This window comes from Chiloscyllium punctatum, chromosome 32, assembly GCF_047496795.1.
Source record: "Chiloscyllium punctatum isolate Juve2018m chromosome 32, sChiPun1.3, whole genome shotgun sequence".
Taxonomy (NCBI): domain Eukaryota; kingdom Metazoa; phylum Chordata; class Chondrichthyes; order Orectolobiformes; family Hemiscylliidae; genus Chiloscyllium; species Chiloscyllium punctatum.
Window position 1 is genome coordinate 53,536,764 of NC_092770.1, and position 27,634 is coordinate 53,564,397.

Sequence of the window (27,634 nt, forward strand, 5' to 3'; positions counted from 1 at the left end):
ACTGGTGGTAAATTTAACCTGAGGGCCGACATGCCTTGGGTGAGGGGCAACTTTGAGAAGGAGGGACCTTCTGCGGTGTTCTCAGTTCATGTGGGAATGGAACTCATTAGTCTGCATCACAAAATAGCCACCCAGCCAAACAAGCTAACTGACCCATCCACAACAGTTCCCAGACAACAGTGAAAAATAGAGATTAGCTCACACATGCTCAAATCATGAACAAGACCTGGAGACATGAAAAATTAAAATAAATACTCATTAAAAATCCATTCCTGTTGATTTTTCATTATTCATTCATGAGATGTGGGTATCACTGGCTGGGCCATCATTTATTGCCTGTTTGTAGTTGCCCTTGGGAAGATGGTGGTGAGCTGCCTTCTTGACTTGCTGCAGCCCACATTCTGTAGGTTAATCCACAATGCCCTTAGGGAGGGAGTTCCAGGATTTTAACCCAGTGACAGTGAAGGAATGGTGATATATTTCCAAGTGAGGATGGTGAGTGGTTTGGAGGGGAACTTGAAGGTGATGGTGTATCCATGTATCTGCTGCCCTTGCCCTTCTAGATGGAAGTGGTTGTGTGTTTGGAGGCTGCTGTCTGAGGATCTTTGGTGAACTTCTGCAGTGCATCTTGTAGATAGTACACACTGCTGCTATAGAGCGTCGGTGGTGGAGAGGGTGGATGTTTGTGGGTGTAGCACTAATCAAGCGGGCTACTTTGTCCTAGATCATGTCAAGTTTCTTGTGTTGTTGGAGCTGCACTCACCCAGGCAAGTGAGGTGTATTTCACCACACTCCTGACTCATGCCTTGAGATAGTGGACAGGCTTTGGGAAGGCAGCAGGTGAATTACTCACTGCAGTAGCCTCTTACTGGCTCTTGTAGCCACTGTATTTATATGCGAACTCAGTTCAGTTTCTGCTCAATGGTATTCCTCAGAATGTTGATTGCAGGGGTATCAGTGATGATACCACCATTGAATGTCAAAGGACGGTGGTTAGATTGCCTTTTATTGGAGATGGTTTCATTGCCTGGCATTGTATAGCATGTTATATTACTTGCCACTTGTCAGCCCAAGCCTGTATATTGTCGCAATAAGCATGGACTGCTTCAGCATCTGAGGAGTCGTGAATGATGCTAAACATTTTACAATCATTGGTAAACATCTGACCTTATAATGGAGGGAAGTTCAGTAATAAGCTACCAATTGTCTTAGAGAACTTGCAGTAACAGATATGCCTTTGTTTGAAATTGTCTATGGTTTTGACAACATGGAGTAAATTAATTGTCATTATACAAGTTATATCTGTATTCCAAAGGGATTTTGAATTTGTTGTCTGATTTGAGCATTCTACTGTCTGTAATTTTATCTTTAGTTTCACAGCAATTTCTCAAATAAATAAATGTATTTTCAAATTCGCAGATCTCAGTGATTCTCTGTGTAATGAACCTAAAGTAGCAAAAATTGCAATGACTTAAAAACAATTAACAAAATATACTGGAAATTTCACCTCATAAATCCTTAATGTGTGTGTATTTTAATGGGTTTCTCCTAATATCTTAACCAGGCAATAACCTATTCATCCAAAACAAATCTATTAAATAAGCTGCATTACCCTCTTAACTGTATCTTAATTAAATCTTAAGTTGATGCCATACAGGACTGAAGGTCTCATTCAATTTCCAGTTCCCATTTCAGTGGGTTCGACAACGACTTGACTGCCCATGGGCCAAGGAGGTGAAATTAGCCAACATTTCCTGATTTTAATTCGTGTTCAATTGCCCCAGTAGAAAAATCACAAGTGAGGATCAGTTTAGGCTTTTTTAAATTTAAATGATCTTACCTTTCTCTCTTGTTATGAAGAAGCTGCCATTTGACAGCTCTGTGAATAAATCTGTCCTTGCATTGAAAGGGTTTTTGAAACACTTGTGCTTTGATCCAGCTGGAGGTATTCTGTGAGGTGCTGACCATGCAACAGTCTGGCTATGTTATGTTGATCGATTACCTTCAGAACAACTACAGGGAGCAGCAGTACCAATTCGTTGGGCAAGTTTTCTCCTCCTACTCAGGCACAGAAGAGGTTCATGAGCCAGGTAGGTTCAAAACAGTTTGCCATTATAAATCTCTAAATGTTGCATTGGATCTTTTGTGATCAATTTTTTGCAGAAGTTGAAGAAATAATGTGTGTTTACATAACACCTACCATGACTTCAGGTAATCCAAAACACTTTAAAGGTAATGAACCATTGTCATGTGGGAATCGGTAATGAAACTGCAGCTTGTTTGAAACAAAATTGTTAACCATTAGGCATGAACTGTAATTTTAACTGCATGACAGGCTCAATAAATCTTGTGCAGCAGTTAACAGCTTTCAACTTGATTGAAAGGAAAGGAAGAAATTGCAACTATGTAGTGTCTATTATCTACTGGAGTAACAACACAGATTATTTTGCCCATGTGCTCTGTATCATTCATGACTACTCAAACACTAAATCAGCCCAGGTCCACATGCAGCAAGCCCTGGACAACATCCAGTCCTGGGCTGATAAGTGGTAAGTACCATACATGCCACAGAAATACCAGACAATGACTGGCGCCAACAACAAAATTGTAGCATTTCTCATTGATGTTAATGGCATAATCACAAGTTAATCCCATACTTTCAACATCCTGAGGATGACCATTGACCGGGAACTGAACTGGACCAATATATAAGTTCTAGGTCTACAAAAGCAGATCAGAGGCTGGGAATCCTTTGGTGAGCAAATCACCTCCTTGCTTCTCCAAGCCTGTCCACCATCTACCCGATGCAGTTCAGGAGTGTGATGGAAGACTCCCCAGTTGCCTGGATGGGTGCAACTCCAGCAACATACTCATTAAGAACATAGAATCCTGCTTGATTGACACCCCATTCACCATTTTCAACCTTCACTATCTTCCCCACTGATGCATTATCAATCAGTGCATCCCATTTAGAAGAAGTATTGCAGTAACTTATCAAGGTTCCTTCAGCACCTTCATGGCATCTGCTATCTAGAAGGACAAGACTAACAAGTCCATGGGAACCCCACCACCTGCAAATTCACCTCTGAGCCACACGCCATCCTGACTGTCACTATTCATTTACTGTCACTTGGTCAAAATCATGGAACTCCCTCTCTAACAGCACTGTGGTGCACTTTCACCCTAAGGACTGCAATAATTCAAGAAGACAGTTCATCACTAGCTTCTCAGGGGCAATTAGGGATGGCCTAGTCTGCAACATCCACATCCCCTGAAAAAATAATTGAGTAAAAAACTCCTTGGAATGGGTTATGATTTCAGCATAAAGTACATTGGTACACAGGGCTGATGGTATGATCTCAGTTGTTCTGTGTAAAGATACTGACCTGACCCACTACACACACTTGCATCTCAATGAGCTGGTCTTGCTCATGTTGTAAGGTCAATTCAGTTGAACAGTTTAGTGGTGTTTTCGAACTGAGTATCTGTGGGAATATCACATGTGTCGGGGGATGTTATGATCAGTACTATGTCATACCTCAGTATTCAGGAATATTGACGTATACACCACGTGAAGTTCAAATAAAAAGCAAGTTGCACCTGGCTTGTTTATGCCTAATAAATATGAATTGCAAACACAGAAGCTTGAAGGATGGTATTTTTGGCATCTGAAAAATACAGAAATTATTAAATTGCAGTGCAATATTCGGAGACTAGATAAATTCACTTAAAAATATGAAAACGGGGTTTAAGTTATACAAAAGTGCAATTAACCTGATTATAACATAATCGAGGATGGCAGAATGGATCTCTAGTATTAAATGAGTGAGAAGATAATAGTTTCTTTCAACTCAGAATTGGTTAGACTTGGCCCTACTTTACTGGTTTATCCTTCCAACAATTTTTTAATGTATTTTTATTCTATTCTAAGCTCTAATAATCTGCGACACTTCTTTCTTTGTCAATCACTGTCATCTACTTTGGCTTCATTCTATTCCTAATCTTTCTACAGCTTAATACTCCCTCCCAGTTTTCATAAAATCCCTAAAGTATGGAAACAGGCCATTTGACCCAACAAGTCCCCACCGACTCTGCGAAGATCATCTCACCCAGACTCACCCCTGTCCTATCCCTGCAACCCTGCATTTCCCTTGGCTAATCCACCTAACCTACTCATCGCTGGACACTATGGGTAATTTAACATGGCCAATCCACATGACCTGCACATCTATGTACTGTGGGAGAAAACCGGAGCACCTGAATGAAATCCATGCAGACATGGGGAAAATATGCAAACTGCATGCAGGTAGTCGTCCAAGGCTGAAACTAAACCTGGGTCCCTGGTGCTCGGTTCTGCCCATGTCTGCCTCATTCTGTCTGAACTTTCCCATCCACCCCTAGGTCCACCCTAATGCACAAACTTTAGCCCATGTATAACCTTGTTTCATGAAAATATATTGAATGTAATTTAAAATGAAAAAAAAGTTCTTAAGCCTTCAAGCGCCCCCTTGTGTTAAGAAATAGATAATTGTCAGTAAAGCTGCAATGTAATTACAGTAAGGAGGGGAACGGTACAAATAATCAGTTGGGAAGACACAAAGTGGCGAGCCCATCTCTTTTCCAACTCCCCCAGTGAATCACAGACATGGAAGGTGGAGAAGCTCCTGCCACTCATTCTCCTGTGTCCCTCCAGTGATGTTCTGCGTTTGAGGCTGCAGTTCCAGGAGTGTCCATCACTCTGGGTGGCATTGCTGTGGCTGAAGAGCTGCTGGCCCTCTGATTGGTTGGTACTACTTGGAAATGGGATCCTGGTGTAGACAGCCCAGGGAATCCTGACCACAGGCGGCAAACAGAAAGTTAGCTTCATTGAGCTCCCCTGAAGTGGCCACACCAGCTTCCCAGCTACTGACCGGGGCCACTGACAGGGACATGAAGCTCAACCCGAAATGTTGCTCAAATTTACTGTGAGCAGTTGTGTTGTAGAACAAAACAAAGAACAATGAAAATTTACAGCCCGAGAACAGGCCCTTTGGCCCTCCAAGCCTGAGCCGATCCAAATCTACTGTCTAAACATATCTCCCAATTCCTAAGCATCTGTATCCCTCTGCTCCCCACCTACTCATGCATCTGTCCAGATTCATCTTAAATGAATCTACCGTGCTTGCCTCAGAGGATCCTGAGGCAGAGAGTAGCTCTGTCAAACAGCGGTAACACTGTCAAACAGCGTTGGTGGCCGAAGAGATAAGAGCAATGTTTGCTCTAGTTTTCCATGCCATTGCACCCTCATGGTCTGTGCATTGGAAGCAGTGGAGTATACGTTGACACATTGACATGAGTGGCACATGGCTGAGCAGCTCAGAGGGAACTTTAGGTGAGCATTTTAAATTTTAAGGGATGATTTTGCTTAAAACCTAGGATTACACTCCTGCAACTTAGCATTCTGATTAAAGCTAGTGTTTTAAATCCATTATCTCCAGTGGGAAAAAGCAGAGTCAGGTGTGTGAGGGAGCACTGTCCTGAGATGCTTGGCTGAGTTTCAAATAGTGTGGCAGTAGCACAACAGGTACGTTGTGAGTTGATTAGCTTTTGACCAAAAACTGTTTGGGATTGTTTTTCAACCTCAGTAATGTTGAAAGACATAAATTTCTGAATGAGCACTGGGAAAGAAAGCATTCACAGACGCAGGAGAGCAGGATTTGCCAGTAAGGGAAATAATTTTCTATTTTCTACTAAGCTACGGTTTACAGTTAATCGTAGAAGAAACTTAGATAGATTTTCTACATGGCTTAAGTTTAGGTTAAGAGTAATTTAGTTTAAGATATGTCAGGGGAGCTCGGTCCCTTGTGTTGAGAAGTCTTAAATGCTCCTGGCAGTCTGGCTACATCTGTAGGAGTGGTTGGAGCAGTTTGAGAACTGGATTTTGAAGTTTGAGTGTTGGCTGGCATTGCTACTGTATGCAGTTGCAAGGTGGAGTTATATGGATATCATGTTTATAGAACTGGTCACCCCACAGTTCAAGGAATAGCCATCAGCAAAGGAGTGGGATGCCACCAGTCAGGATAGAAGGCAGGTTGTCAGGAAACCTCTGGAGAACATCTCACTCAAGAAAGGTTTTCTGTGTTAATAAATGACAGTTCCTCTGGGAGAGTGTAGCCAAAGTCCAGGAGAACAAGGTGGGGGAAGTGAAAGAGAGAGAGGATTAGTGGGCAGAGACCTAATAGCGAGAGTTACCAGCAGATGTTTCTATTGCCACAGATGTAAATCCAGGATGGTGTGCTGCCTGTCTGAGGCCAGGAGCAAGGATATCAAGACCACAAAGACCGTTCCCTCTGTGACTACCTGGCCAGGTCCATGTCCCCCAACAACCCACCCTCCCCTCCTGGCACTTTCACCCGACACCGCAGGAATTGCAAAACCTGAGCCCTCCAATGCCCCCCCCAACACCACCCCCCCTCCCCCCCCCCCCCCGCAACCCCCTACCTCGCTTCCATCCAAGGCCCCAGAGGAGCCTTCCACATTCATCAAAGTTTCACCTGGATACCCACCAATGTCAGTAATTGTATCTGTTGCTCTCGATGCAATCGCCTCTATATTGGGGAGACTGGACACTTTCTCGCAGAGCGATTTAGGGAACATCTCCAGGACACCCACACCAATCAACCCCACTGCCCTGCGGCCAAACATTTCAACTCCCCCTCCCACTCTGCTGAGGACATGCAGTTCGCTGACCTTCCTCCACTCCCTCACCACCCAACACCTGGAGGAAGAACACCTCATCTTTCACCTCGGAACACTTCAACCCCAGGGCAATGTGGACTTCACCAGTTTCCTCATTTCCCCTCCCCCCCACCTTACCCCAGTTCCAACCTTCCAGCTCAGCATTGTCCTCATGACCTATCCTACCTGCCAATCTTCCTTCCCATCTATCCGCTCCACCCTCCTCTCCTACCTATCACCTCCATCCCCACCTCCATCCACCTATTGTACTCTTAGCTACCTTCTCCCCAGCCCCACTCCACCTCCCATTTATCTCTCAACCCTGGAGGTTCCCTGCCTCATTCCTGATGAAGGGCTTTTGCCCAAAACGTCGATCTTCCTGCTCCTCGGATGCTGCCTGACCTGCTGTGCTTTTCCAGCACCACTCTAATCTTAACTCTGATCTCCAACATCTGCAGTCCTCACTTTCACTCAAGGATATCACTGATTAGCTGCAGAGCTTTGAAAAGGATGGCACAGTCAGAGGTCATGGTTCACCTGGGTGTCAACAACCAAGGTTAAAAAGAGGAATGAATTTCTGCAACAAGAACTTAGGGAGCTAGGTAGCAGATTGAAAAGCAGGATTACCCAGGATTGTAATTGCTGAGTTATTCCTGGTGCCACATGCTGCTGAGTATCAAAAAAAGATAGAAAGAACAGATGAGTTCATAGTCAATGAGTTAGTACAGGAAGGCAGGTTTTAGGTTCTGGTGAAGTTAGGATTTGTACAAGTTTGGATTACACCTGAACCAAAACAGGATCACATCCTTTTTGGGAAGGGATGGGCGGGGGTACAGAGGGGGGATTGGTTTGCTAAAACTGTTGTGGGAGTTTGAACTAATTTGGCAGGGGGATGGAGTATGGGGCGAAGATACAACTGGGAGTAACACCCAGACAAATATAAAAGAAACGAAACAAGTCAGTCTGAAAGGCAGAGCAAATATAGCCAAGTTAAGGCATAAGGCCACATGGCAAGGTTGGATAGCATTCGTTTTACTCCAAAGAAATCTTGTGAGTAAGCAGATGGGTTGAAAGATAAGATATCATTGCCATTATATAGACATCTTTAAGAGATGGGCCGGACTAGCTGCTCAATATTCAGGCAATGGAAGAAGGTGGGGGGGGGGAGGGGGAGGTGGTATCACAGTATTGATCAAGGAATCAATAACTGCAGTGAAGAGGAATGATATCTCAGATGATTCCTCGAATTAGGTCATTTGGTAGAATGTAAAACCAAAAAACTGTCAGTGACATTGTTAGGGTTGTACTAAAGACCCTCAACCAGTTGGGGAGAGGTAGAATGTAGGCAAATCTCAGAGAAGTGTAAAAATAATAGGGTTAAGTATAGTAATGGAATTTCAACTTCCCCAATATTAACTGGGATAAAATTGTGAAAGATTTCAATGAAAATTCTTAAAACATATCTAGGAGAGCTTTTTATGATCTCCAAGAAAGGGGGTGCTGCTGAATCTAGTTGTAAAGAACAAAACCAGGCAAGTGGTCAAACTGTCAGTGGGGATGCACTTCAGTGACAGTGAACATGACTCTATAGGATCTAAGGAAGCCCTGAAAAAGGACAAAGCAAGACTGGAAATATAGCTTCTGAATGTGGCAGGGACAGGGGAGGGGAGTAGTGGGTCTGATTTTAATATGATAAGAGAGAATTTATCCAAACTAATCTGGAAGCACTTATCTGTAGGAATATTCACATTTGGAGCAGTCTTTCAAAAAGGAAATGGTGCAAGTACAGAGCAACAAGTCCAGAAAACCCTGAATGTCAAGGAATATACAGAATTAGATTAGGATAAAAGGGATGTTTAATAGGTACTGAGGGGCTCAACTCAGAGGGAGCCCCTACAGTCATGTAGAAATCAAAGGGGTTACTTCGAAAAAAAATTTAGGAAAACAGCACAGAGTCACACAGCACAGAAACAGACCCTTCAGTCCAACTCATCCATACTGACCAAGTTTCCCAAATTAATCTAGTCCCATTTGCATGCATTTGGCCCATATCCCTCTAAACCTTCCCTATTCATGTACCTGTGCAAATGTCTTTTAAATGTCGCAACTGTGTCTGCATCAATCACTTCCTCTGGCAGTTTATTCAACATGTGAACCACCTTCTGTGTAAATAAAGTTGCCCTTCAGATCCCTTTTAAATCATTTTCTTCTCACCTTACAAATATCCCCTCTAGCTTTGAACTCCCCTACCCCAGGGAAAAGACCTTTGCTATTCACCTTATTTATCCTGCTCATGATTTTATAAACCTCCATAAGGTCACCATTCAACTTCCTATGCACCAATGAAAAAAGTCCCAGCCTCTCCTTACAACTTGAACACTCCAGTCTTGGCAACATCTTTGTAAATCTTTTCTGAACCCTCTCCAATGTAATAATATCCTTCTTATAGCTGAAAAGGGGGAAATGAAAAAACACTATTGGGTAAAATAAAGGAAACTCTAAAGGCATTTTCTAATTATATTATGGGCAAAAGGATAACCAGGGAAAAAGTAGGACCCATTAAGCACCAAAGGGCAGCATGGTGGCTCAGTGGTTAGCTCTGCTGCCTCACAGTGCCAGGGACTCAGGTTTGATCCCAGCCTTGGGTGACTGTATGGAGTTTGCACATTCTCCCTGTGTCCGCGTGGGTTTCTTCTGGGTGCTCCAGTTTCCTCCCACAATTCAAAAGATGTGTAGGTCCGGTGAATCAGCCATGCTAAATTGCCCATGGTGTTAGGTGCTTTAGTCTGGGGTAAATATAGGGTAGAGGAATGGGGTTGGTCGGTAATTCTTCGGTATGGACTTGTTGGGCCGAAGGGTCTGTTTCCATACTGTAGCGAATCTAATCTAGTCAAAGTGGCGAACTGTGTGTAGAGTCAGAAGCCATAGGTGAGGAATTAAATGATTGCTTTGCATGTGTATTCACAAAGAGGAGGACAATGTAGGTATAGAAATGAGGGAGGGGAACTGTGAAAAACCTGAGCAAATTAGTATTGACAGGTAGAAGGTGTTCTTGGTTTTAGCGAGGGTGCAGAGAAGATTTGATTCATCAGGATTTTACTTGGTCTGGAGTGTTTTAGCTATGCAAAAAAGCTAGATACTCTGAGGTTTAGAGCAGAGAACACTGAAGGGGACACCTGTTTCAGGTTTTCAAAGTAATTAGAGCATAGATAGGAAAAAAAACTTTCCCTTTGTCGAAGGGTTCATAACAGGAGGCACGGATTTAAGGTAAGGGGTAGGGAGTTTAGAGAGAATTTGAAATAATTTTTTCAGTCAAAATGTGATGAGCATCTGGAACTTACTGCCTGAAAAGGTTAAAATCAACTAGGCAAAAGTGAGTACTGCAGATGCTGGAGATCAGACTCGAGAGTGGTGCTGGAAAAGCACAGCAGTTTAGGCAGCATCCGAGGAGCAGGAAAAATCGATGTTAAGGTGCAGAGGCAGGAATCATCACAACATTTAAGAAGGACATTTGACATATAAAGTGCTGGAAAATGGAACTAGAGTAGATGGATGCATGATGAGTGGAGCAGATGGTGCATGATGAATGGGTCAAGGGCCACTTTCAAACCATAAAACATTGACTTTATGACTATGATTTAACATTTTGGGAAGACATTAAATCCTAGGTGCTGTGTTTTGACAGTGTGCAAGCAATTACCAGGCTCAGCTTGATGATTACACATCAATCTTTGGCTGATCTATATTTAGTCCAATATATTCAATGTAACTCTGTACCATGTTTTCCAAGTTTGCAGTTCAGAACCTGAAAGTCTCCAAGCCGACCCAAGGAATAACACCTCTTTGCTTGTTCTCTGGCAAAGACCAAGAGTGGTTTATAGTGCTGTCCTTGAGAGATATGCAGTGTTCCATCAGCAGTTGGATGGAGAAGACCAGACCAGACACCAGTTCCTGACAGATGGGGATCAGGACATGGTAAAGTATAACTCAGAATATCAAACATCGCAATAACTTTTATAGGTCTGATCAATGGTCAATGAAAAGAGCATCATTGTGAAATGAAGCTAAAACATAATCCTCAAATCCTATCATTCGAACTCAGTATTTACCTCTCTTGTTTCAGGGAGCCATTCTCAACAATTTATTGCCGAACACAAGTTATGTTGTTCAAGTGGTTGCCATATGCTCAGATGGTTTGTATGGGAAGTACAGTGACCGACTGATTGTGGACATGCCGATGGAATTTGAAGACCCAGGTAAGCGTCTACACTCTTTCACCCAATTTCTTGAGATCCCTGTGCTACTGTGCTCTTCAGAAATAGATTTAAAATAACTCCACAGATCTCTGAAATCAGTGCAATCTTGAGTGAGAAGAATTTAACCTTTTCTCATTATGACTTCTGAAGTCAATGTTGATTGTCAAATGTTTTGCTGTAATTTGAAAGATTGGCTTGATGCTAATGCACAAATATCTGGATTGTGCTGAGATTCACAAAGCGCTTTAGATATGAAATGCCAATTGAATGTTGTATTTTCTTTAATGGTGGTGGGATTCCCTCAATTTGTTGTAGCTGGTATACCTTGCTTATGGCATTTTTTTTCTTTTCGAAAGCAATGAACAATATAATTGATGTCAGCTCTTTCTACTCATGCCCGCAATCTCATAGGTAATGGGCAGAATACCTTTCAGGCAAAACTGCTCTGTTTCTCATTGCTTTCTGATGGCTCTCTGTACAGGATTTAAAGTTAGAATATACAAAGAAAGAGTCAGTTGCTTTCTCTTTTCAGAAGACCTTCCATCCAAAATGTTGCAGCAAATGTAATTAGCTGTTTGATACTTCCAAAACTGTTCAGGGTTGAGTATGAGATGTTCATCTTGTATATGATTTTCCAACCACTCTCCATTGACATTCCTGAAAATGCCTATCTACCACACCTTGCTTTCGTGCATCTACTATTGAAACCCTCAGCCATCCATTTATCAGTTCATAAGAATTAAGAGCAAGATTAGCAGAGGAAGACATCTGAAGCTTGTTCCACTATTCATTTGGGTTGGTGACGATTCGCCACGGCAGATTTGCCGCCGCTGATTAGCCACTGCCGGTTTGCCACCAGCGTTTCTCCACTGGGGTCATTTGATCTCTGGAGACTATTCACCACCAGAAACATATATATGTACTGATTTTTTTTCCCTCCCACCTGTTCTTTCGTACTTCTCAGTCCCCTTTATTTATACAACAACATACTACATATTGATAAAAAATAGAGGTGAAATAAATATCATTTTATTGGTTTATATATAAAAATGAGTTACAAACTTTAACCTGAAAAAGGAATTATATTTTAAAAATCTTTATAATGGCAGTAAAATCTTTCTGATTAGAAGGAGACCAGAATTGCACGCAATATTCCAACAGTGGCCTAACCAATTTCCTGTACAGCTGCAAAATGACCTCCCAACTCCTGTACTCAATACTCTGACCAATAAAGGAAAGCATACCAAACACCTTCTTCACTATCCTATCTACCTGCAACTCCACTTTCAAGGAGCTATGAACCTGCACTCCAAGGTCTCTTTGTTCAGCAACACTCCCTAGGACCTTATCATTACGTGTATAAGTCCTGCTAAGATTTGCTTTCCCAAAATGCAGCACCTCGCATTTATTTGAATTAAACTCCATCTGCCACTTCTCAGCCCATTGGCCCATCTGGTCCAGATCCTGTTGTAATCTGAGGTAATCGCCTTCACTGTCCACAACACCTCCAAGTTTGATGTCATCTGCAAACTTACTAACTGTACCTCATATGCTTGCATCCAAATCATTTATGTAAATGACAAAAAGTAGAGGGCCCAGCACCGAACCTTGTGGCACTCCACAGGTCACAGGCCTCCAATCTGAAAAACAACCCTCCACCACCACCCTCTGTCTTCTACCTTTGAGCCAGTTCTGTATCCAAATGGCTAATTCTCCCTGTATTCCATGAGATCTAACCTTGCTAATCAGTCTCTCGTGGGGAACCTTGTCGAATGCCTTACTGAAGTCCATATAGATCACATCTACTGCTCTGCCCTCATTAATCTTCTTTGTTACTTCTTCAAAAAACTCAATCAAGTTTGTGAGACATGATTTCCCACGCACAAAGCCATGTTGACTATCCCTAATCAGTCCTTGCCTTTTCAAATACATGTACATCCTGTCCCTCAGGATTCCCTCCAACAACTTGCCCACCACCGAGGTCAGGCTCACCGGTCTATAGTTCCCCGGCTTGTCTTTACCGCCCTTCTTAAACAGTGGCACCACGTTTGCCAAACTCCAGTCTTCCGGCACCTCACCTGTCACTATCGATGATACAAATATTTCAGCAAGAGGCCCAGCTATCACTTCTCTAGCCTCCCACAGAGTTCTAGGGTACACCTGATCAGGTCCTGTGGATTTATCCACCTTTTACCGTTTCAAGACATCCAGCACTTCCTCCTCTGTAATCTGGACATTTTGCAAGGTGTCACCATCTATTTCCCTACATCTTCCATATCCTTTTCCACAGTAAATACTGATACAAAATATTCATTTAGTATCTCCCCCATTTTTTGTGGCTCCACACAAAGGCCACCTTGCAGATCTTTGAGGGGCCCTATTCTCTCCCTAGTTACCCTTTTGTCCATAATATATTTGTAAAAACCCTTCGGATTCTCCTTAATTCTATTTGCCAAAGCTATCTCATGTCCCCGTTTTGCCCTCCTGATTTCCCTCTTAAGTATACTCCTACTTTCTTAATACTCTTCTAAGGATTCACTCGATCTATCCTGTCTATACCTGACATATGCTTCCTTCTTTTTCTTAACAAAACTCTCAATTTCTTTAGTCATCCAACATTCCCTATACCTGCCAGCCTTCCCTTTCACCCTGACAGGAATATACTTTCTCTGGATTCTTGTTATCTCATTTCTGAAGGCTTCCCATTTTCCAGCCATCCCTTTACCTGCGAACATCTACCTCCAATCAGCTTTCGAAAGTTCTTGCCTAATACCATCAAAATTGGCCTTTCTCCAATTTAGAATGACAACTTTTAGATCTGGTCTATCCTTTTCCATCACTATTTTAAAATGAATAGAATTATGGTCGCTGGCCTCAAAGTACTCCCCCACTGACACCTCAGTCACCTGCCCTGCCTTATTTCCCAAGAGGAGGTCAAGTTTTGCACCTTCTCTAGTAGGTACATCCACATACTGAATCAGAAAAAATCAGAAATTCCTCTCCATCTAAACCTTTAACACTATGGCAGTTCCAGTCGATGTTTGGAAAGTTAAAATCCCCTACCATAACTACCCTATTATTCTTACAGATAACTGAGATCTCCTTACAAGTTTGTTTCTCAATTTCCCTCTGACTACTGGGGGGTCTATAATACAATCCCAATAATGTGATCATCCCTTTTTTATTTCTCAGTTCCACCCAACTAACCTCCCTGGATTATTTCCGGGAATATCCTCCCTCAGCACAGCTGTAATGCTATCCCTTACCAAAAACGCCACTCCCCTTCCTCTCTTGCCTCCCTTTCTAGCCTTCCTGTAACATTTGTATCCTGGAACATTAAGCTGTCAGTCCTGCCCATCCCTGAGCCAGGTTTCTGTAATTGCTATGATATCCCAATCCCATGTTCCTAACCATGCCCTGAGTTCATCTGCCTTCCCTGTTAGGCACCTTGCATTGAAATAAATGCAGTTTAATTTATTAGTCCTACCTTGTCCCTGCCTGCCCTGACTGTTTGACTCACTTCTGTTCTCAGCTGTACCCGTCTCAGACCGATTTCTTTCCTCACTATCTCCCTGGGATCCCCCCCCCCACCTTACTAGTTTAAATCCTCCCAAGCAGTTCTAGCAAATTTCCCTGCCAGTGTATTAGTCCCCTTCCAATTTAGGTGCAATCCATCCTTCTTGCACAGGTCACTTCTACCCCAAAAGAGATTCCAATGATCCAAAAATGTGAATCCTTCTCCCATACACCAGCTCCTCAGCCATGCATTCATCTGCTCTATCCTCATATTCCTGCCCTCACTAGCTCGTAGCACTAGGAGATATTACTACCTTTGAAGACCTCCTTTTTAAATTTCTGCCTAACTCTCTGTAATCTCCCTTCAGAATCTCAACCTTTTTCCTTTCAATGTAATTGGTTTCAATGTAGACAATGACCTCTTGCTGGCCCCTCTTCCCCCGTGAGAACATTCTGCACCCTCTCTGAGACATCCTTGATCCTGGCACCAGGAAAACAACACATCATTCTGCTTTTTCTCTGCTGGCCACAAAAAAATCTGTCCGTACCTCTGACTACAGAATCCCCTAACACAATTGATCTCTTGGAAGCTGACGTACCCCTCGTTGCATTAGAGCCAGTCTCAATACCAGAAACTTGGCTGTTCGTGCTACGTTTCCCTGAGAATCCATCACCCCCTACATTTTCCAAAACAGCATATCTGTTTGAAATGGGCATATCCACAAAATGCTGCGGAAGGAGAATGTGTGTGTCTATTAATTGTTTTACCACAGCGCCACTCTTGTTCCATCACCAAAACTTAATACTTCAATCACTCTTGGACAGTTTATCAAAAATATATATAAAACCATCATGGTAAAACTTCTTATTTTTACGTTTACTAGTAATTTGTGTTTCCATACTAAAAATTCCTGTTCCAAAAATACAAGCTGAAAAAAAACTCTTCTGTAACGAAAATAAGTTGTTACTGAAACAATGCAAACAATACCTTAACCAATATAATGACAATTTTATATACCACTAATATTCAAAATATGCGACTTACTTGCGGTGGCGAATCGTCTTCAGTGGCCAATGGGCGGTGGCTAAGCATCCTCGGTGGTCAAAGGGCAGTGGCTAGTCAGCGGCAACGGATCTGCTGTGGTGAATGGTCCCATCCCAATTCAGTTAGATTTTGGCTATTCTGATTGTGACCTTAACTCTCAGAAATGCAGAATTATTACAGTACAGACGACCATTTGGCCCATTGCACCTGCACCAGCTGACAATCAACAATAAATGATGATCTAAGGATGAAGCAGAATTATATTTTATTTTACATAGCTTTTTGGACTCTTTCTTGTTCTCTGACTGGTTTTAGTTTTTCTAGAAAAAGGTAAGTGCAAAATGTGAATACCTAAAGTAACTTTCTTACCAGCCTGAGCCCTAAACCCTTCCATCCTGTTATCCACCATCACCAAACCTCCCAAGAACTCTTCACTCCCTTACTGATCCATAACCTGTCTAAATCTGCCTGGAGCACATTTATTGACTCAGCCTGCACGGCTCTTTGGGGCAGAAAATTCCAAACTCTAACGAACTGCTGAGAGAGAAAAAATTCCTTGACATCACTGTCTTAATTAGGAGAACACTTTTAGTTTCAAACTCAACTCTTCCAACACACTCCTTCCTTAGCTCCCATGTTCTACCCTCTATATTAACCTGAGGTCATCCAAACCTCCGCTGTCCATGTCCTAACTCACTCCAAATTCCATTCATCCAGTTAAGCAATGCCTCAGCTTTGAGATTCTCACACTCATGTTCAAATCCCTCTATAGCCTTGCCCCTGCATCATCTGTAAACCCCTCCAGCACTGCAAGCCTCAGAAATTCTTAATTCTCAATCTCCAATTTTAATTACTGTACCAGTGATCGTTATGCCTTCAGCTGCTTGGGCAGCACTTTTGGTTTGCCCTCCTCATGCTTCTGCCTATATCTTATTCATTTTTTGAGATTAAAATCTATTAAGCTCCTTAAATTCTATCCCTTTAACCAACCAAACATGACCTAATATCTCTGTTCTTGGAATTAAGGTTGCATTATAATGCTCCTGTGAAACACCTTGGGATGTTTCCTGTGCTATATAAATGTAGGTTTTTGTAGTAGAATACAAGTTAAGGAAGCCAGCTGTGAACAAGTGTAGTTGGAAATATAATTAGATAAAACTAAGAGTTACAATGCTAAGAGGGACTGAGGATAATCAAACCGAGGAGCAGGAAAACCAATGTTTTGGGCAAAAGCCCTTCATCATTCATTCCTGAAGAAGGGCTTATGCCTGAACATCAATTCTCCTGCTCCTTGGATGCTGCCTGACTTGCTGTGCTTTTCCAGCATCACACTCTTGACTTTAATCTCCAACATCTGCAGTACTCACGTTCATCTAATAAATGATATGCACTCACCAAAATCAAATTCTTTCAATGAAATCAAAATAGTGCAGGATCTAGAAATCTGAAATAAAGAAAACAAAATCTCAGACTAAGATTAAATCTAAAACAAGAGTTATTGCTTATGACATTTTGTCATAAATCATTTGAGTTGCAAAGAAGAGTTATACTGAACTTGAAACATTAACTCTGTATCTCAGTCAATAGGTGCTGCAAGAATTAATGCAAGAGTTTCTCTAGTGCTTTCAATTTTTATTTCAAATTTGGTACACTACGCCCCTTCGTCCCGTCTATGACTTGAGCCCAAAGAGATGAGCCTATATAAATTTTAAGACAAGCAATTAACATCGTTCATATTTCTATTCTTGTAATGTTGATTTTGTTAGTATCACTTTATGTAATTATCGTAGCAATCGATAAAGCACAATAAATAAAATTTAAAGTTCAATTACTTGTTATATTTTAGTTCTTCGCCCTTTCTTCTGATCACCAAGTAATAAAGCTACAAATATACAGCTGAGGGTCTGTGACTTGTGCACTGAATGATATGCTTCATTTCATTTATTGATTCTCATTCAGCCTTTGGACTTTCCTTTCTCTGCTTCGTTTAACATCAGTTTATTTTGGAAAATTGACAGCAGATATGCTGTTGCCTTTGCATTGATTCTCATTCAGAATTAATACTATTTTTAGCTTCACCAGTTAATCTTATTGCATTTGGAAACTTATATCTTAAGTCATGTTAGATCGAAACTATTTTTAAGTTAACTCAGTTCCATGTTCTAAATCAAATGAGTAGTAACTATTTGCTTTGATAACCTGGTGTAACATATTTCAAGTGTACACTGAGATCGGTCTGTTATATGCATAAATGATTCATTTTAAGCTAACCTCCTGAAAGAAAGAGAAAACTACAAATTGAGTCAAATATTTGACTCAAGTTCATTCAAAACGGCTCAGTATGAAGGACCAGGATCCATTTCAGGAATGTTACTGTAGAAACATCCTGGGATCAACTCCTTGATTGATTTTCACAAGGATTCTGTGGAAATAGGCAGATCACTAACTAAAGGGGCAATCATTCAATTGGAGTTCAACCTACGAATGACAGCTTTCTTCTTACTCACATAAAATTTTACTTTTTAAATAAAACTTACAGAAATTCTCTAAGATTGATTTTGGTTGTGTTATTTCATCTTTTGTTTAAATTTCAGCATATGCTGGGTCTTTGATTCTGCTAATCGTTTATTCTATACATTCAACATTATCCACATTTTCACTCCTTACGTGTGTGTACTTATCCAAAAATATAAGCAGGTTTGTGTTTTAATTTGTATGTCAAAGAGATCAGCTTTATATATTTAATGAAACACAGTAGCACAAATGAGCACACAACTTCTGAGAGAATGACTAAGGTCCACCAAATTATTTAAGTAGATGGCTGAAGGACTCAAAGTTGTTCATTCCAGATGAACACAAGGTTCTGTTACTGCCCCTCATCTCTCTTGTAATTTTGAGTTTTCCATTGTTTAGGGCTGTCCTTCTCTGTTAAAAAAAATTATGCTAAATATTCTGCTATTTTCTGCGTGTTTTAATGTGGTGTTTATGTGTACGTTCAAATCAACATTATGACAAGATGTAGACAAAGTTCATTGTCCAGCAATAGTGAAAGCATATTTAGTTTGATTACCTTCCTTAAAATGTTTGTTCCATTTCACTTAATAGTTGTACAACAATAGTTGTATTTTTAAATAATTGGTGGCGTGCACTCTTCTAATATATTTTATACTTTTATTCATTGACTTGGCTTAGAACTCCCAAGCTTGGAAACAGATTTGAGGGTTGGCTCTAGGTTACATTTAAGCTTGACATACGTAACAACTTGGCAGATCCATGACATTCTTATTTCGTCGATAATATTTCCCATGTCAGGATCTGGTTTAAGCAGTTCCTAATGAGTGTGTCTGACAGAAGGCAATAGGCTTAGATGTCTACAACTTCAAACAGGCTTGTACTTTCTATGCTGAATCATATGTAGAAGTCTGCCTCTCATTGCTGAAGGCATAAATTCATCAAACTTCTGGTGTATAAACACTTAAGTTTCTTATGACTATTCTTGGTGACACAAACTCTGGAATTGGACTTCTAGCTAGATTTCTACATCCAAGACAAAGACCTCCTGTTGATCACTCTGCCTCCAATTGGTGGAACCATTATTTGAATGTGACATTGTGTGTATCTATGCTCTGAACTGGAAAATTTTGCAGTATTCTCATGTACTTCAGTGAGTGATACAACTCACCACCCACTCAGGAGATCTGTTTGATCCCACAATAATCCTGACAAGATCAAGCGTCAACATGTCAATTCTCTAATGATTGACTAGTGGTGATCGTCCTTGGGGGAAGGAATTTCTTTTGTGTGGAGTTGGTTTCAAGATGACGTAAGTTGGCATTGGGAAGGTGGAATCCAGTACCATTCCCTTTTGCAGACTCTGATTATGCAATATCTGAGCCAGGACAGTGTGCTGTAATCCTGAACTAATTATTGATTGTCCAACTTGGCTTAGAGATGGGAGCCAAGAAAGTCAAAGGAAGCAAAACAGGTTCATCTGTCCCTGGAGGCTGGGTTCATCCCACTCAACTGTAAATAAATGCCGGAGAGCTAGAGTGAAACAGCCAATCAGCAGGAACCTTACTTGCATTCTTTGGGTCTACAGGTCAAATTTCATTTGTACCCCAGTGTATATTTGAGAGGGTAGGTATATTCAATATGTCTCTATAAGAATAACCTAGGCTGTTTTTTAATATGCCAGTTGAAATGCTACTTATGAAGATTACACTGTAGTTTGGATGAAGAACTCCAAAGCATGGTGATGGGCTAGTGCTCAATTGTTCTGTGTTTGATAATGAAAGTCTGTTTACAATGGAAGCTCACCGTGCTTGACTTGTTAAGTCTTGGTGTGGACTCAGAGAAAGGTAAGCAAAGCTAGAAGTTAGTTACTAGATGAATGAGAGTGCACGTTTTTCTAAAAAAACTGTAAGTTATCCTCCTGGCCCAGACAATCTAATCGCTGCATAGCTCCATGATATGAAATGTGCAAATGGAATGAGCTGAACATTCCAGGAAGGAAATCAGTTAATAGAATCAATGCAAGAGAATTGGAGTCAGTAGTAAAATAAATTATGGATCTCCAGACTGTTTAACAGATTAACGCTGTATTAAAATTGTTCACACCACACTGGAAAATATTAAAGTCAAAAAAATTAATTTATGCCATTGGATTGACATGTCACTTCTAATGAGTATCTCATATTAGCAGCTGCTGAACCACATTATATTAGTGTGTATTTAAGTATATCTATTGTTTGTGGTAAACAAAGCTGTGTTTAATTGAATTTGTTTGCAATTGCAAAAAATACCTGATAAGCTACTGAGTGTGTTTTACAATTAGATAGTATTTCACAAAACAGTGTTATTGAACTACAAGGAAATTGGGAATCTCATCACCATTTCTTTACAGCATTGTATTTGGCAAAGCAAAGGTAAGATTATTTGGTCTTTTTTCTTAAATTGACGTTTATGTTATTTCTTATAGTCATTTTTAAAAACACAAAAAAAGAACTATTTTACAAAGATACTGATTATCAGTTGAACAATTGTGTGATGAAATTTGTACATGATAGCATTTGATCTTGATTTAAATGTTTGCAAACAATGGTCATTGCTGTTTGCATTGTAAACAGTATAAAAGGCATTCATTTTCAGAGAGCTGTGTGCAGTTAGTTTAATTTTGCTAACAGTGAGTACTGTGAAGGAAATTTTCTTAAGTGAAACTATTTATCCCATATCCTTTCAAAATCCCAAAGTCTTGGTCAATCTATTTAACTGTGGTATTGTTTTCATTATGATAGGAATTGCTTTGAAGATAGAATTTATGCAAAAATTGCCAAAAGGCAAAGAATGTTGAAAATGGAAGGTGAAAATTCAGTTATATGCTAGACACATCCATCTGATGCAAATATTGTAGTTTTAAAAATATATTGTTTTACTGAGAGAACAACCTACTCCTGTATGATGCTAATAGGGCCCTCAACAATCTTTGGTTACCAAGGTGAAAGACTCAGCAAAGATTCTATCCACGGCAGATTGTTATACAGATAAATGCATAAGCATGCAAAAATAGAAGCAGAAACACGCTAGTCAACCCTTTGAGCCTGCTCAGCTGTATAATAAGCTCATGACTGATATCATTTTCATCTGATTGCAACCTCAAATCTACATTCATCCCTTTGCTTTACCAAGGCTGTAACCGCCTCTGCCTCAATGATTATTAGAAGACTCTGTTTCTGCCGCTTTTAAGGAAAAGAACTCCAAAGACTCGTGACCCGCTGAGAGAAAAGAAAACCCTTGTTTAAAAAAAATCCTCAGTCTTTTAAAATAGATCTCAAAGATTAACATTTTTGAAAAGTTTACAATGCATTTGTTACCATATTGAATTAAACTGATGGCAGTGAAAGGATACTTAGTTAATGATAGCAATCATTGACAAACTACAAATGAGAATTGCTCTTCTGTATATCTTATCTGGGTCTGATCATGGGCCTTAGTTCAACTCCTGGTGGGCCCTCACCCTGTTCTGGACTTAGTGGGTTCCCTAGAGCCCTGTGCTATGGTTATTAGGCCCTTATGTTACCCCCTGTCCACAGCCCTGCACTATAGTGCATAATGAGGAACAGTTTCACTTGTACAATGCCCTCTTGGGGAAAAATGGGAATAATAGAAAGGGAACTTAATACATAAAAAGAGTGTTACTCATTGGCCACTACTACCTATCTGACTTGGGTTTTAATCAAACCATAAACTTCTCTGAAACAGGCAAAAATCTTATTGGAATATTCAAATTGCAATCTAATGCCATCTTAAGCCCCTAATGTGGAATTCAGCTAACCAATACCTCCACATTTGACAAGTACCTTCTCACTTGCTGCTAGTTCCTCAGCAAAAGTTTGTTTCTAAGTCAGATTCTTTACAACCTCAGTGCTGCATTTGATTCCAACTGGAGCTTCTGACCATATACATCATCACCTAAGACCTTCTGTTTTTACCTCTGCAACATTGTCTGACTGTACCCTGTTTCAGTTCATCTGCTGCTTTATCTTCATCGTTACTATCTCTAGGTATTGCAATGTCCTATGCTCCATAAACCTGAGATCATTAAAAATGCTCTCAAGTATATCCCAAATCTTTCTCTATGCCTTATTTTTATTTTTATACTCATTCATGGGATGTGGGTGTCACCAGCTAGGCCAGCATTTATTGTTTATCCCTAATTGCCCAGAGGGCAGTTAAGAGTCAACCACATTTCTGTGGTGTTTAGAATTGCATGTAATGCAGACCAAGTAAGGATTGCAAATTTCCTTCTTTAAAGAACATTAGTAAACCAGGTGTGTTTTTTTTTGATAATGGTCATCATGACAATCTTATTTCCTAAATACTATTGCATTCATAGTGGCTCAGTGATTAGCACTGCTACCTCACAGTGCCAGGGACCTGGGTTCAATTCCAGCCTCAAGCGATTGTCTATGTGGAGTTCGCACATTCTCCCTGCCTCTGCACTGGTTCCCTCCAGGTGCTCCAGTTTCATCCCACTGTCCAAAGATGTGCAGGTTAGGTGAATTGGCCATGCTAAATTTTCCATAGGGATGTGTAGGTTAGGTACATTAGTAGGGGGAAATAGAGGGTAGGGGAATGGGTCTAGATGGGTTACTCTTCAGAAGATCAGTGTGAACTTGTTGGGCTGAAGGGCCTGTTTCCACACTGTAGAGATTCGAATTCTAATTCCAATTCCACCATCTGCCACAATGGGGTTTGAATCCAGGTGCCCAGAACACTACCTAGATCTCAGGATTAATAGTCTAGCAACAATACCACTGGGCCATTGTCTATCCACTCATCAGTTCTACGCTCAATGTCATTCATTGTCACCCAGTGAGGTATTGACTGACTAGAATTTTAAGATTCTCATCCTTGTTTTCAAATCTTTCCGTGGTTTCATCCTTCCTTATTGATGTAATCGCCTCTAGTAACACAATCCTCTATGATATCTGTGCTCCTCTAAGTCTGGTTTCATAAGAATCCCTGGTTTTAATGACTCTGCCATTTCAGACTGTTGTTTTGGCTTTCTAAGTCCTAAATGCCTCCCAAAGCCCCTCCTCTTCTGGATCCGGCACAACAATGCCTCTACTTCCTCAGGAGGCTAAGGAAATTCAGGATGTGCGTGAAGATTCTCACTAAATTTTATAGATGCACCATAGAAAGCATTCTATCTGAATTCATCACAGCTTGGTATGGCAATTGCTCTACCCAGGACTATAAGAAATGACAGAGTTGTGAACACAGACCAGTGCATCACACAAGGCAACCTTCCATCCACTGACTCCAGTTACACTTCTCATTGCTTTGGGAAGGCACCCAACATAATCAAAGACCCCTCCCACCTTGGTTATAGTCTCTTCCAACCTCTTCCATCGGGCAGAAGATAAAAAAGCTTAGACATACATACCAACAGATTCTTCCTCTCAGTTATTAGACTTCTGAATGGATCTCTTAAGTTTTAAATTTAATGTTGATCTTGCCCTTTGTACACATCTGCAACCATAACTTTGTATTTCTCACCCTGTTCTATTACCCTAATGCACTTTGTATGATATAATCTGCCTGTACTGCCCACAAAATGAAACTTTTCGCTGTACCTAGATACATGTGACAATAATAAATGAAATCAAAATCAAATCAAATCAAAAGTTCCTTTCTTTTTTGGAGTTGCATTTTTTTTTATGTTGCTAATTTTGGTGTCTTTTTTATAACTTCAATGATACAGTGTGTGACCCTGACACTTCTTAAAATCTATTTTGACCAAGGCTTTTTGTAATATATTCGAATGTCTCCTTTTATGATATTCTCACATTTTGCTTTGTATTGCTTCTATGAAGCACTTTGGAAATTCTAGTATGTTAAAGGTGTTACATAAATACAAGATGTTCTTGTTTTTCTCACATTTGTTGCTTAGCAACAAATACCTTTTTTCCCCATTTATTAGCACAGACAATCTTACCATTAAACACTTCTTCAAAAAAAAACTTAAAACTAATTTGCATTAACCTTAATTTGCATATTCTAGCCATTTCAGGTTTTTGTTCTATAAATATTTGTATGTCAACAATCAGCTCGTTATCTGTGAAACAAAGAGCTGAGTAGTCACTAATCACTGTTCGGGAAGCAATGTGACAAAAGCTTATTAGGCTTATTTCTTTTGTTTAATATTTTTATTGAAGGTATTATTCCATTTTAAAATGAGCTGCTAAAGATTGCTTTTTCTAACTCTTGCAGAAAGTTGTGTCCTTTTCTGCACATGCTAATGCTTGATTTTTCTCAAACGAAATTTGAGGAAAATCAATAAACCACCTTCTGTTAATATTGTCAACAATGATTTCTAGGGTTACAGTGAGGATTCTTATAAACTGAAATCAGAATGCTTCCTCAGTCTAATTGCCATTTCATGAGAACATGCCCATTCAGTTTCTTTGCATTGTTGTATTTAGTGAGCCTTCCATATTTAAGCATGATTCAACCTGAGCAGCAAACATTTCTGGTCAATTTAACGTCTCCAGCCATGAAATTGTGGCTTCAAGCAGACTTCTGGTGTCACCTATCTTTTCAACTTCTTCATCGAATGGCAATTCTTAAAGCTTTCATGTTCTTTACCTGACGTTATACATGAAGTTTCCAGTTGATAACAGTCAAAAGCAGAATAATTGGCTGATTTCCACATTTCCCCCATTCAGCATTCACCTAACAATATGGTCACTCCAGTGATACTCTGATTAAAGTAACTTATTTTAGTACAAATAACTTACTTTAGTATAGAGTCTGGATTGCATCTAGAACCTTTCTTGCTATACACCACTTCACATCTAGTTTGTGGAGCCCTATTAGAATTTAACATGTTTCAATTAGATCCCCTCTCATTATTCTAAACTCTAATAAATACAGATCCAATTGAACCAATGTCACCTCATACAACAGCCCTGCCATCCCTAGTGTCAGCCTGATGAACCTCCACTGCACTCCCTCTATGGCAATTATGATCTGCCTTAGGTAGGGAGATGGAAATTACATTAAATAATCTAGGTGTGGTATTACCAAGGACCTATAAAACTACAATGAGCCACCCCAACTTCCAAATGCAAATCCTTTTTCATTGAATGCCAACATACCATTAACCTTCCTAATCACTTGCTGCATCTGCCTGTCTCCTTCCATTGACTCATGTGGAAAGACACCCAAATCCCTTTGCATCCACATTTCCCAAAATCAACATTTAAGTAATACTCTGCCTTTCTTTTTCTCACATCAAAGTGTATGATTTCACATTTATCCACATTACAATGCATGTGCCATGTGTTTCCCCACATTTTCAATTTGTCCTGAAGCTTCCTTGCATCCTATTCACAACTCTTAATCCCATCTAGTTTTGTGTCATCAGCAAACTTGGAAATGTTACATTTGATTCTCTCATTTATATATATCGTGAATAACTGAGACCTAAGCACTGATCCTGACTACTAGTTATCACTTGCCACAGAAAAAGATTCTTTTATTCCCACTTTCTGGTTTGTCAATAAAATCTTGATCCATGTCTATGTATTAACCCCAGTCCTGTGTAGTTTACTTTTACCCATTAGCCTCTTATGCGAGACCTTATCAAAACCCTTCCGAAATCAAATTGTACAAGATCTCCTTTACCCACGATACAACCTCAAAAAAAAGTCTAGTAGATTACCAAAGCATGATCTCCCTTTCATAAATCTATGCTGGCTTTGTTTAATCCCTTTAAACTTTCCAAGTGTTCTGCTATCACATCTTTTATAATGGACTCCAGCATTTTCCCCACATGAGTGATGTTAAGCTCATTAATATGTAATCGTGTTTTTTTTCCTCCCACCTTTTTAAAATATGGGGTGATATGGTGCTATACAAAGGATTCGATTCATTCTGAAGTCAATCATTTCCATATTTGTATTTTTTTTCCAGTCTAACACTTTTTTGTTATATATTGCAGATTTTGGTGCCTTTTTCAATTTTAATGACACATTTGATGACCCAAAGGTAATGAAAATATATAAGTTATGTTTTGGCTGTCTATTGTTCACTTTAAAGAGTTATTTTATGTTTGAATTCACATGTAAATAGGAGTGCATTTTCATTTAGTACCTTGTTCAAATGCTTCAACATATATCTTAAACCACAAGAACAAATAACTTAAGAATAATCAAGAGTTCTAAGAAATATTGTTATTGCTTTTAACTCTCCCTCCTATCTTCATTCCACTATGCAATGTGCACTTTTTTTTGTTAAATTTTCAATGTTTAATGTTTCTCTCCTGATTTAATACCGAATTTTGACAGATTTTAATCTGATGACACAAATAAAACCATATGTGAAGCTGAAAACGCAACGTCAATGAGTGTGACATGAGTAAAGATGATATGACCAACTTAAGTTGTTCAAGGTTTCCTTTACTTTCCATTATTATCAATTATTTGAACATTATCCAAATAAAAATAATTAAACTGCCTGAGATTTTAAACATTCGTGTCAGTACAGTCCAAATGAAAATGCTCACTGGTATCACCAGTGGAGAAACTCAGTTGGTCTGGAAGCATTGGTGGAGAGAGAAACAGAGTTAAAGTTGTAAGTCCAACATGACTCTTCTTCAGTTCTAACTCTTGTCCGTCATGTTAGAGTGGGAGGCCTTCTGGCTGCTGGAGTGAGTCAGAGCTCAACAAATGACCAGAACCAACAAATAGAGCAGGATACATTAAAGCCAGTTCAAGCACATATGGAGTGCACTACAAATGATTTAAGACCATAAGACATAGGAGTGGAAGTAAGGCCATTTTGCCCATCAAGTCCACTCCATCATTCAATCATGGCTGATGGGCATTTCAATGCCACTTACCCGTACTCTCCCCATATCCCTTAATTCCTTGCTAGATTAAGAATTTATCACTCTCTGCCTTGAAGACGTTTAACTTGTATGCAAACTACTGTGGGTAACAAGTGGGGTTAGGACTTCGAAAATCAGTCCCACTGATAATTTGGCAAATATTAAACTAATGCACTCTAGTGGAGAACATATGAAACACATGCCTGATGATTTGAATCAGTGGGTGGAATTTATTGCCACTTGACCAAAATACATTTGGTGGCCAGATAGGCATTTAATCAGAAGTAATTTGGTTAGGGTTGGTGAGGGTGACATTGTTTTCCCACTTCCAAAGTGATTCAGTCAATGATGGTTAAGCTCATTGATGGCTTCAAATGGTCAATTAATGGAGTGACTCATGCCAAATATTCATGGCAGGTGATGGGCTCAGCCTGAAAAGAGCACAGCAAGCAAATCCATGCAGACTATCTTTTGGGCTCATTTGAGAGGGGAGAGGAGGGTTAGTCCTACCAAGTGTAATACCTACACCATTGTTGACTTCCAAACCATCTCCCTTATGTCCTGCGACCTCCTTTCCTGCCATCAATTAGTTATGGCCCGTAATCCAGTGATGGTCAATGTGGGTGTAGTACTGGCAGCTACCACCATTTCCCGGCTTGTGCTTCTATTCTAAACAGCTGCTTCTGGAGACAATTGTCATCCCAGGGA

General features: G+C 40.2%; 1 protein-coding gene across 3 annotated transcripts in view; it reads left to right on the forward strand.

The window, feature by feature from the left end:
- The window catches only part of LOC140458182 (receptor-type tyrosine-protein phosphatase zeta-like), a 254,311-nt gene that overhangs the window by 152,478 nt on the left and 74,199 nt on the right, over nt 1–27,634 (forward strand). For all 3 annotated transcript variants that reach the window (XM_072552397.1, XM_072552395.1, XM_072552398.1), the window contains exons 8-11: nt 1,940–2,090; nt 10,508–10,692; nt 10,841–10,973; nt 26,039–26,085. In XM_072552397.1, coding sequence (XP_072408498.1) covers nt 1,940–2,090; nt 10,508–10,692; nt 10,841–10,973; nt 26,039–26,085 — 516 coding nt within the window. The remainder of the gene's footprint in view (nt 1–1,939; nt 2,091–10,507; nt 10,693–10,840; nt 10,974–26,038; nt 26,086–27,634) is intronic.